This window comes from Drosophila kikkawai, chromosome 2L (genome assembly GCF_030179895.1).
Source record: "Drosophila kikkawai strain 14028-0561.14 chromosome 2L, DkikHiC1v2, whole genome shotgun sequence".
NCBI lineage: Eukaryota > Metazoa > Arthropoda > Insecta > Diptera > Drosophilidae > Drosophila > Drosophila kikkawai.
The window spans coordinates 4,652,641-4,665,339 of record NC_091728.1 but is presented as its reverse complement, the minus strand read 5'-3'; the positions used below and the strand labels follow the sequence as shown (position 1 = coordinate 4,665,339).

Sequence of the window (12,699 nt, the reverse complement as noted above, 5' to 3'; positions counted from 1 at the left end):
CGGGTTAAAGAAAGCGTGAAAGGAAATGAAGAACGTAATAAAAATTAGTTGGGCAAAATTGGCTGGACGCGGTGCATAGAAATTGAATATAACCGGGGTAAAAAGTGTAAAAAAAGACGAGAGAAACGAGAGGAGGGTGGTAAAAAATAAATAGAAAAATGTTGTCTTGGTTATGAATGACGAAAAGCACAGCTGCTGGAGGTGGAAGATAGCTCGCTGATGAAAAGTGACTGCAAATTGAGGGCATAAAGGTGAAGAGTTGACTTTAAAGTTGAAGGGGTCAGCCAACTGGCTTTGACTAAGATTTCTTTTGACGAAAACCGATTTGGTTTCAATGCGAATTACGAGCTTAATCTTAATTTTAAACTTGTTTATGGACTCTTAGGCCGCCTATAACCCGGAATTAAAAGTATTAGTCTGCTTGGTTCGGCTTTCAATGCTTTTTGCTGTTTTGAGAAACTATAATGCTTCGGTAGCATCTTGAAAATTTTAGGTACAAGTTATGAAATTATTTTATTTGGAACTTAAACATTTCTCAAATATATTTATATTATTTTTCACCGATTTTTAAATTACTTTAATGCTTCGCAGAGAAAATAAGGACAACCTCAAATGACAATTCACTTAATAAAAATCAAATTTAATAAATTGCATTTAATACTGGGTAAATATATGTGTAATAAATGCGGTGGATGGAGATGTGAGAGTAGTGGCCAGGGATCATTGGCTGAAGCTCTCGTTTGATTGTTTAACCCAATTTGTTGCTTCCGATACTTAATTGGCCCTTGTGTATTTCGTTGGAATAATTAAACGCAACTCTCCTGGGTATACCCTTTCTTGAAGTGCATTAAATGGAATGAACATTTGGATATACAAAAACATGAAGGTATACCTTATTGGCAGGTTTTCAAATTGAATATACCTAAGAATTTATAGCCTTACTGAATTAATAATTACAAAGAAATAGATAAATTACAAAAGAAACATGAGCTTAAAATATTCCATATTTATTTATATCGCATATATCTGTAGATACTTTTCAAAATTTAAAAGTACTGCCAAATATCGAGTGTATTTCCAGCGTCTCTCCGTGTCAACTGTCGTTGTTTTTCCCCTGGGACCTTATGCAATCTGTATATATTGTTTTTTAATGAGCCGCAAGTCAATCGCAAGCGCGACTAATTGGCCACGCCCAATAACTCTTAACGGATGCGTCGGCGGATGGACCGGCATAATTACAAAGGGGCAGTGGGGCGAATAAGCCGGCAAATGTCGTTATGAGGCAAATTCTGGCGGGGAGTGTGGCTGGCAATCAGCCATTATGGATATAATTTACACGCAACTGTAGTAACATGTGCGCATTATGGTGATAGGGGGATACGAGTACGAGGATATGGGTATATGGGGCATTATCATCCCGTACTCACCTCGACGTTGAGGCCACTTGTCATGGCAAAGACCTTCATCGCCGGATTCTCCTTGGGCGTGTAGCGATAAAACTCACGTTTGCCCTTATACCATTTCACCGAATATAGAGTATCGTTTTCCATATCGTAATTACACGTGAACAGGGCATTGCTACCACGTTTCACCGCCTGCGGTATCATTACGGAAACATCCTTGAGTGCCACAATAAAATCTGCAAATAAAATGAGTTTCAGGCTTCGTAAATATAAAGTGTTCTTTTAAAGATATATATATTTTAAGCGAGCATTTTGTGACTTTCGAAAGAGTTCAGATGAGAAATATAGCTATATATAGTTCTGTTTACGTTTAATTGTTTCAGTTTAATTTTGCTTTTCAACCATTTCCTACATTGACCTCAACTATGTAGAAGGGAAAGGTGAGTAAGGTGACCCGACCTTTTCACCTTCGATATCCCATTGGCATCCAGTTCGATGCTAACTACTAAGCCAACCGACCAACCCTTCCTTTGACAAGTGAGAGGGCAGCCGGCATGACCGCTGGTTTCCGTTGGATGTTTCATATGACAATACCGATGTTGCAAACAAAGTGCTTCCCAACTAGCCACCGATTTCTCTATTTGCGTTCTTTTTGTTTTTTTTTGTGTTTCCCCTACCCTGTCATTAGGCTGCTCGTTTGATGGGATCCGTGGGTAGTGACTAACTGGGAAAAAAATGTATTTCAAACCGGATTTAAGTTGGTAATGAAATATGTTCTAGCCTTTAACCTAACTCTTCCAAAAATTTCCAACAAGTTTTGTCTATATTACAGCAATAAGAATACAATAGCTTAAAATAAAAGTAACTAGTTAAGCAAGGTTTAAATGTTTACTAAACACTTTGGCTAAGCTTTAGTTTGTTGGTAATAATTTATAATAAATTTAAATAGTTATTCAGCTGCTTTCTTTAATTCATTTACAGGTACAACATACACACATTCCCATTTGTCTCACTGGGATTAGCAGTCGGCATTATTTGTTGTTTAACTTTTTGCAGTGCACATTGTTTTTTGTTTCTCTGGCTTTGGTTTGTTTTCCAGTTTCTGTTTCTGTTTCTGTTTCTATGGGTGCACACTGCTTTTGTTGCCCATATTGACCCATATAACGAGCGAGCATTTTGTTGTGCTCTCCCCCTACGGCCCCACTTGATGTGGCTGCATTTATCGCAGGGCGGGGATAAATTGTCCTTCAGCTGCACATTGTTGTTTAGCACTGGCCACCAGCCCCCCGGACCAAGTCCATTCCCGGATACCCGCCGCAAAGAACCACAGCTAGAGAAACAACTTTCCCCGGGGCATTTTATTTTGTTATAAAAAAACTTTTACAATCTACGTTTGTTAAGTATTTTAACTGCTTTCTCTAGGTGGACGACGGACCTGTGTGTGTGTGCTCCGTGCCAGGACAACTCTTCGTATCATTCACTCTCCGCCCCCACTGGGTTGCCGCCGGGCAAGGGCAAAGTTCTATGTCTGCTTTTCGGTGTTTATCTGTCAGTTTATGTTTACAAATGTCCACTTTTAATGGTTCACCATTTAACTGGAGAGACGCTAACCTGACCTCCACTAGGAGGGGGAAGTGCTCAGGAAGACAGAGACATGGCTTGCCATGCATATTGCTAACTTCCATTGTGTTCCCTTTGCATTTTATACCCGAACGTCAGCAGTACATGTATACGCACTTGCATTTTATTTGCATGATTTTGATAAGCTATTTTCCATATTCTTTAAAAATTCTTTAAATACAATTTTAAATTTGAATAAAATAATATACAAACCCCAAGGGGCTTACGACAGCTTATTGCAAACACACTTTAATATTTATGCACATTCTGGTTGGCTGGAATTTGTATTGATTTTACACTCGGCTGAGTCGCTGACCGCGACTTTAGTGTACATAATTTGCAATAAAACTTTACAGACAGAATGCATTTAATTTGGACACATTAAGTTATATTAAAAGCTGATCAAAAGTTAAGCAGCAAAACAAAGTGCCAAACAGTGAAGACAAACAAAGGGAAGGGAAATGGCTGCCAAAATAAGGTCTCCTCTAAGTTGCCCTGTAAGTGCTTCTCACACTTAGGCGAAGCCCCCAAAAATGTATTATTCTACATACCAATATACATATATATATTTATTTTCCCAGAGAACTGAGCAGAAGCAGACTCAAAGCAGACTCCAGACCGAGACGCGACCACAGGACTCGGCCGAAAAATAAAAAGAGAAACACAACGGCAGAGCGGCAACCAACCGATGACGATGACGACGCTGGGAATTGTAACTGACATGGCTGTCAACACTGTAGCCAGGACTCGGCCATCAGCCATCAGACCTCGTCCCGCCCGCCCCACTTTGCAGTCATTTCAACTTTGGAATTTCAATAAGAGCCCCAGCCTCGGCGAGTGGAAATGCCGCAGGTGGTAGGCACAGGAAGACATGGGTCCGGGAAGGGACTCGGGACTGGTATGTTGAGCTGCCGAAACCAAGTTGCCGGCTGGCGCAAAGAAAGGCAAATAAACCAAAAGTAAATACATAAATTAAAAGTGTAAAGGCGAAAAATGTTTAATTCGCGAATGGCTGCCATGGGACGTACTCAAATGGAATGGATTGGCTGCAGGATTGAAAGGGAAGGTGAGTCCTGTAATAGACCAACGACGTGCGTTATTTATTTAAAAGGCGAACATTTATCTACTGAAATACATTTTAATCTCACAGATATCTGAATGAAATGGATTTTAACTTGTTCAATCAGCAAAGAGAAACAGGTAAATGGTTAATAAAATGTTAATAACAAATTGAGAGTTTTTCATATAAATCTAGGAGATAGTTAGTTGTTTTAAAGTTACTTAAGAAAGTTATTCTACAGTTTATAATATAATAATATAATTATTGCACATTTAAAGGACAAATTCGATACAAAAACACCTAAAATATTCCTCTTGCAACTTCTGTCTGCAATGCTAGCCTTCTCTTCATATTGGTTCACTTTTTAAACGAAGCCAAAAGGGTTATTTTTCCACACATTTCCCAGAGACCCTTCCCTCTCATACATTGTAAATACATATATAGATATATATAGTCCATATTTTTGCCACACTCCACCCCATTCTCTGTGTTATTTCCCATTTCGGTTTATTTTTCAAACAATTTTTTATCATCAGCTGTCAATAGTTCAGGCAGCTGACCCACCCAAGGGGAGCAGCCAAAAGGACAGATATAGAGCGGGACGGGTGGGGTTGGGGTTGGGGTTGGGGTGGGCGAAATCATTACATAAAAAAAATGTTTTATGCTTCGCTATTGCAACTTTGACCGGGCGGCACGGTGGCGTATGAGCGATGCAACAACTGCGGCGAAAAGGGTGAAATTATTTGTGTTTTGTTGGGTAACATGCTCCCTGGCTTTGGAAGTAGTCCAAACTTGGGCACGTATAAACACATTTTTGATGCTGACTTGCTTTGGCTCGCTTTTATTGTTTGTGTTTTCATTGCAAGCAATAAAAACTAAAAAATCGCCAAATAGAAATAAACGCATTTTTATATATGTATCTGTGTATTTATGAACCCCATAAATATGTCAAATAAATTACAAAACAGTCAAAATATTGTGCCATGTTTGTTATGTGCCAATGTATGTTTGTATGTGTTTATGTAAGGGTGTTTTATTTTGTATCCTTTCTTAGGCATAAATATATTTCAGGACCAAGGGAAATATGTTTAAATTTATATACATAAATGGGTAAGAATTTGCGAAAATCGTTGGCACTATTTGCTTGATTTTGTTTTTTTAATCTTTGTTTTTGAAAATGTTAAGGAAAGAGTTTTCTATCCTCTCTTGAAAGACTGAAAAATAACAAAATTTTTAGAATTTTACAAGTTTTTTTAAGCCAAAATTCGGCAAAGAGCTTACAATATACAAAATACTATGAGATAAATATTTCTACGAACACCTAAAATCTGTAAGCTCTTTAAATCCTTACTGAAAGTGTCGCATTGATAATAACTTTAATTTAAGGCTTACTTATGGATTTTTTTCAACAATTTCCCTTCAATTTTCCATATAAATTGTTTAATTTAACCAACATTGGATAATTTGATAGACCAAAATTTGGGGAAAGCCAAAAACAAAAACCTCTGGCTCCCGAAACTGTCCGCTAATTTCGGTTTCTGTTCTTTTGCTGGTTTTCTGATTCGGTTTTCGGGTTGTGTTTTGTTTTCAGAGTGTCATAAAATTTTGCCGCAAGCTTTGGCCCCCTGTTGCCGCAGCAACAACAGCAAATACAAAGAGCGGGACAGAGCCCGGCCCGCAGACAATTTCATTAGAACAGAAGTTTTGAAAACATTACTCACATTACGAGATACTCAATGGCAGCTAAAAGAGGGGGGAAAAAGCACAGCAATGAGGGTAACCAAAAACAGCGAAAAAAAATAAACAAAAAATACAAAAAGAACACAAATGAAAACCAAAAACAGAGTTTCGCAGTTTCCTGCATTTACCAAAATGTTTGTCACTGCAATGCACACACACACATATGCACACACTCGCACACTCTCCCAGCAAATGACACTTTGTGCTGCTTTCGCCCAAGGGGGGAGTATGTGCTGTGCAGGAGGGGTTGGTTAGGGGGCAGCCGGTCATTTGGGCGCTCTATGTGCTGGGGCTATTAAATAAACATGCAAATTATTGCGCAATTTTTGATTACGATTTTTCAACACAACCGCCAGCCACAAGGGCAACAACAACAATGCCAACAACGCAGCGCTGTCCTGCATATTTTTGTATGTAAATCGAGACGCCAGCCGATACACCAGGCCCCCCTAGACCCCCAACCCTCATGGCACCCGCTGTATCATCGCCAAACGCCCTGCAATCTTTGCATGCATTCAACACTCAACGCCTATTTTGCATACAAATTTTATTATTATTATATTGAATCGGAGCCGCGACAATGGCCGCTTCGCTTTTTGTGTGTCCTGTTTGGTTTTTCGCCATTCAGGTTTACCCGCTTCTTTTTTTTTTTGGGAATTATGTTAAATGAAAATCTGTGCAATTTTTCGCATGACACTTGTTCGTTGTCATGTTTTTTGTGGCATGGGTAATCACTGAAAAATATATATATGAAAAGGCCTAGCCGATGTGCAAGGGATCAATTATTTAGGTTTAGTTTAAGCTCTAAAAAAAAATTAAATAGGTAGAGTTGAATAAGTAATAAAAAACTACAAATGTTTGGGTTTAGAAAGGGTTGTGTATATTTTATAAAATATTTCATAACTAAGCTGGCAAACTTAAAGATTAAAGAAAAGTTATCATTACTCCAAAAAATATTTATTACATTTTTAATCTATGGAATTTCATGGGATATTCAAGCTTTGCCCAAAGAATTTATAAAGTCACCTTAAGAACGTATCTTTATCTAAAATATATTTTTATACCCTTGCACGGGTATTATAATTTCAGTCAGAAGTTTGCAACGCAGTGAAGGAGACGTTTCCGACCCTATAAAGCATATATATTCTTGATCAGCATCAACAGGGGAATCTTTCTAGACATGTCCGGAAGAAATCGATTTTTTTGCCATTTTTGCGAAATTTGATAAGGGGTAACATCATTAAAATTAGCAAAAATGGCCAAAAATTTTGATTTCTTAAAATTTTAAATTTGGTATGCAGTCTTTTTAAATTGATAAAAACTAACACAAAACTGCTTTCTGAATCGAAATTAATGCATTTTTGGCTTAGTTATGATATATTTTAATGGATACCTGCAAGGGTATACAAACTTTGTTTGGCTAGCCAAAGTTAGCTTTCTTTCTTGTTTTTAATACAACAAATATGCAAACAATATCACTGAGTAATATCTCATTATTAAGACCATTGATTCTCTTGTTTTGATTTTTATTTACGACTTTATTTTGTCCGAGTTCTTATCTTATTGTGCTCGTGCGGAATTATTATCTCATTTAAACGTTCAATTTATCATAATTTATTTTTAGGATTGCTGCTACGCATTAAATGGCAAAGATATCTATATAAATCTATATGTTTTCAAATATATAATAAAAGCAAATTCATGGAAAATCCATCAAACAAAAGAGAAGCAAAATAAGAATTGAGAGGCTAGTGGGTCATGCATTTGACATGTCATCGCCCAGCGCCTCAGAGGTGGGCTGGGGCAAGGGCCTCACAAAAGCCGGCAAGGATCTAGACGAAAGGACGCTGTGCTTGGCATTCATTGGCGTTTTGCATGGGTGTCTGTGTAGCTGGCACTGGCGCTGAGTATGTGTGTTCACAGGCGTCCGCCAAAGCGTCGCCAAAAGCATCATCGCACATGGCAACAAAAAAGCCCAAAGTCTGACCCACCATCCCATCATCAGCGACTCTTCTTCAGTCAAAAAGAACTTTCGGTAAAAACTCATTTCCATTGATATGCAATGAACGGGGAGGGCCAGGGCTGTGGCTGATGGCACCGGATTCAGGGTGAGAAGAGGCCACTTTCGTAAACTCGGCTCTGTACAGCTTTTCGTATACGTGCTATTTCCCTTAAATTTCTGAATTTAGTTGACCAGAATCAAAACATTTTCTAAATGTAAAATATATATATATATATATTTTCTGGCATATATTATTACCAAAGAGTTTGGTTTACAAGTTCGATTCTCGTACTTAATATTGAGTATTTCTGTAAGATTTTAATTTGTATCTCTACAAGTTTTATTGATCTCTGTCCAAAAGGCTTGTTTGCCTCTCAAGGAAATGTGATATCCGAATATCCTTGAATTGTGAAAAATATGTAACCTCCTATTCTCATTCCCAGTAATCCAAACCCACTCGCTTCCTGCTAAAACTGGGTCTGGCCTGTGTGTCACCTGACCGGGGGTTTTAGAAGTGTGCAATGTGGCAAATATCAACATAAACGGTGTGCCAGTGTTTCCGTGTATCTGTGGGACAGTTTTGTGCCTGAAAGCCCGTATGCAAAATGCATAGAGACAAATATTCTTTTCGCTCTTCCTCCCAACGGATTCCGTCTGCAATGGCAATCTTGCCTGGCCAGCTGCAACTGCATTTGATGGATCGATTTGTTGACCCCTGGACCCGCGGCCCTCCTTGCCAGTGTGGGGGCATGCAGAGCGTTTCGTCTCGTCGATTGTTGCATAAATTAAAATTCGTATTTCTTGTAAATATTTGCTGCGAAAAACGATTTCCTCCATATGTGCAGAGGGAGTTTGCATTTCCATGAATGCTTCAACGGGTTGCCGGCAATATTTTTCAAATGTTTGTAAATGTTGCACACGAGTACAGAATTTCTGCGAGATTAGAACCGACGAGGAGGAGGAGAGGAAATTGATGGTGTAGTCCTCGGTTAAAGCCCAAAAATATTTGTAAAATATAAGAATTATTTTTTATTCGATTGAAATATTTATCAACAGAAATAACTTTATGCAAATGTAGTTTGAAATAAATAAATGAAAAGTCATGTAAGAGTGAGCAATTCTTAATTTCTTAATATTAATATTTATATTTTAAAAGGGTTACCTCAGCTCGCATAAATTAAATAACAAAAGCGGAAACGAGAAACCAGATAAGGGCCTTGATTGACTGTCTATCGATGGTCTTTCCTTCACTCGATTGCTCTTTTTTTTTATTCAGCACAGCTTTTGTTTCCAATCGAAGTAATTTCTTTTGCTATCCGAGAGTTTTCGACAATGACGGTAACTATATGCGATATATACAGTATAGGTGGAGGGGCGTAGTGTTATTTTTGCCAGACATCGGGCCGTCAAACAAACCAATTTTCACTGCTTTTCCAATAACGTGTCCCATGACCGGCCCCGCCCTCATCCCCGCCGCACCTCCGATCCGCTGTTAACTGTAAACTGCAAATTGTTGGTTTCCATTTTTTTACCCAAACAGGACAAGGGGAGGATGAAGGGGGTTGAGTGGTTGGGTTTTTTTGGGTTTGGTAACAGCTGCGTTGTTAAAAATCGAAATGAAGTCTGACTCTTTGGCCAGACTCTGAGCGTTCTTAATTAAGGCATTCTGATAGGGAACTCCACGGCCGACAATGGACAATAAAGGATTTCAACTTTTTGCAGCAGGTTGGCCAACTTATTGTTTCCCCTTTTGCTCCTTTTGTTTACGTTTCTTTCCTGTTAATGGACAGTTTTACCATTTTCCCATTTGCCTAGCCAAAAAAATAAAAAGAAAATACGGAAAACTGGTATAAAAGAGTAAAAAAAACAGATATGATACATCGAAGAAAACTATCAAACATTTAAATATTGTATATTTTTTTGAGAATATTTTATAGCTTAAATGGCATTAAGTTAAAGCTAAGTAGCACTACCTTGCTTAGAATTTACCTTCTTAGCTTTATCTTGGAGAATTCTTTTAAATATCGACTTGATTTTTCGGCCATCACTAGAGTGGGTCCCAAAATATCAATTTATCTTTGGACTTCCAGGAGGAAAGGGAAACAGAGCCCCGGAGAAACGTGCATGCTTTGCATGCGAAGTGGAGTGGTCCTGACTGGAAGCTCCTGGGAGCACGCAGTGCTACAATTTCTCAAAAAAGGAAACCTAAAAAAAGGACGAGAAACCCTCCTGCCTTCGAGTGCCTTGTTTATGCAATGACGAAGCATAAGTACCAAGTTGATTTCGGTTCGGGCATAGTGGTTCAAAGTAACTTAAACACCCAAACATATGCATAAAATATATTTTATATACTTTTTAAATTAAATAGTTAATCAAAGTACCTGCCGAAATATATTAAAAACATCTTAATAAACTTAATTTCATTTTAATACTGTAAATGTGTACCACTGTGAGTTGCTGTCTGAAACAAAATAAATTACAAAACAATGTTGCTGGCGGGAAGGGTAACGTAACCACGCCCCAATGCCAAGTTTCGTGTGCAGTTTCAGTTCCTGTCTGCTATTTTGCAGCACCTTGCCGTCATCGTTACTCCTGCTCCTTGACAAGCTGGCATCTTTGGATCTGTGGGCACTATAATCTAAAGAAATGTATGTGAGGGGGCAGCAGGGTGCGTGGGAATTGAATACCTTCGCTCAGACATTCTATATATTTTGTTTGCTCAACTCAAATGAAGCTTTTGGGATTATTGATTGGTCTCTCAACAATGTAAAAATGGGTTGTACATCGTCGACACCACAGGGTCGATTTCCCAATTGCCCATTATTTATTTCAAAACATGTTTGAAATGCCAAAACTTAAATAGGATAAGTTGCTAATGTAATGAAATAGTCATAATAAATGCTCTAGACAATTACTGTTTTAACGAGAAATTTATTTAAGTGCAGGTTAAATATTTGTATTTGTTTGAAGAGCTATTACTTTTTGTTTAGTACATAAAGTATTTATTGCTTAATTCAGAGTTAGAGTCAAAATTCAATCACAACAATTTTACAGAGCTTGTCGATAGCATATAAATAGCGATTATATTTATCACAAAATCCGCTTTGTTTGGCTTAGTCTGACTTTTTAATATAAATGGATGAATGTTGATTTATTGGCAGGCCTTGGTTATTTTCTAATTGTGTAAATGTTTGACTTAGACCATCGATTGGCCATATATCATCTGGCCCCGGGGTTGAGTTGAGAATTTTCGCATTGATCAAAAGCCAAATTGTATATTTTCCAAGAAGAAGCCTGTAAATGAGCTGTCAAATGCAAACTAGTCCAAAAAACCACCTTAAGATGATGAGGAATTGGCCTGGACATATTACGCATACGACCCATTGCCTTTCAACCACACTTTAGTGGGCCACAGCCCTCGGGTGGGGCAGTTCATTTTAATCCCAAAGACCTTTTGACACAAGTCCCCAGTTATTGTCCCATGTTTTTGCGTTTGAAGTTGGCATCTCGGACTTGGTGTCTGTATTTGGCTTGGGTTTCGCTTTCGGCCTGCTTTCGTATTAATTGCTGTGACATATTTAAGTTGAGATTTTATTGTTCGCCTCGGTCCAGGAAGGAGGACAGGAGCCCTACTTCTTTCATTGTTTGCGTGGGCGAGTGTGTGTCTCTGGACAGCGCCTTGGCCAAATTGATTGAAATTACTACTTAAGTCAAGCTACAAGTTCCCCCAAAAGGAAAGGCATCTCGGGTCGTAAAGACAGTGGTCAGAGCTAGTCGAAAACAGAGCATCCCGAATGAATACTAAGGAAATTATGATCTCTTACAAAAATATTATATAAAAATAGTTTACATAATATAATTAATTCAAACAAAAGTAGTTATTATGCCATAAGACTAAACTAGCCACAACCAGATACTCATCCTCTGATTACACCCACTGTGAGTTTCTAGGTGGGGCTCATAGCATTTGGAGGACAGGCGGAAGATTTCGCTGGAAATCCGCAAGGCAAAAGCCAGCTAGGATTTGTAATGAAGATATACAGACACGTCCTCTGATACAAACACGCAAGGAGGGGTCGGCGGGAGAACACATGTCCGGCTCAAATCACTTAGTTTCACATTACAAAGCCATCCTGACGAAGGAGGCGAACTCCTTTCTGCTTGTGCGATTCCACGCTGATACTCATCGAACATATAAATTAATGAATTCGATGCTTATCAATAGTCAGGCAACGGCACAGCGGACTTGGTCCGTTCTCCTATTAGTTGGTTAGCCTTGCTTTTATTTTGTTTTCCGTGTTGGGACTTGTCTCGGCCCGATTATGTTCGAGTGACTGATATTTGCAGTGTCCTGTCCAACTTAAACTCAACAGACGGAACAGGACAAGGCCGGCGTTTTGGTTTCCACACATTTGTCTTGTTCGCATTTATTATGGCACACTCACTTGATAAAGGACTTTGGCTCCTTCAATCATCCCTTTGTTGCCCGGGATTATCCTCTGGGGCCTGTCCCTCAGCCCGCTCCTGGGTCTCCTCCGCTTTCATTCATTTTTCCTCGACGGGGATTTGTAATTCGGTTTTGATAAGGGCGAGAAAGCAGTGCTTTAACTGTTTCGTCTAGCGGCTATCTATTATCCTCGAGTGGCGGGGCCCACGAGCCGAGTCCTTACTTTCGCATTAAGCACAGTCTTGGCTAAATCTGATTGGGTTGATTAGTGACGGGGACGAGGCTAAGACGTTGGCATTCCGAGTTGGATAAGGGGAAAAAATAGCCAGGTTCAGCAAATACAAACGTCACTGCTGACGTGTAGATTATTCTTCATTGGTAAATTTAAAGAGAATTGGATTTAAAATATTATGGATTGAATACTTGA

General features: G+C 38.8%; 1 protein-coding gene across 2 annotated transcripts in view; it reads right to left on the bottom strand.

The window, feature by feature from the left end:
* beat-Ic (beaten path Ic) overlaps nt 1-12,699 on the bottom strand; it is a 40,201-nt gene that overhangs the window by 6,486 nt on the left and 21,016 nt on the right. For both annotated transcript variants that reach the window (XM_017168328.3, XM_070284840.1), the window contains exon 3: nt 1,428-1,639. In XM_017168328.3, coding sequence (XP_017023817.2) covers nt 1,428-1,639 — 212 coding nt within the window. The remainder of the gene's footprint in view (nt 1-1,427; nt 1,640-12,699) is intronic.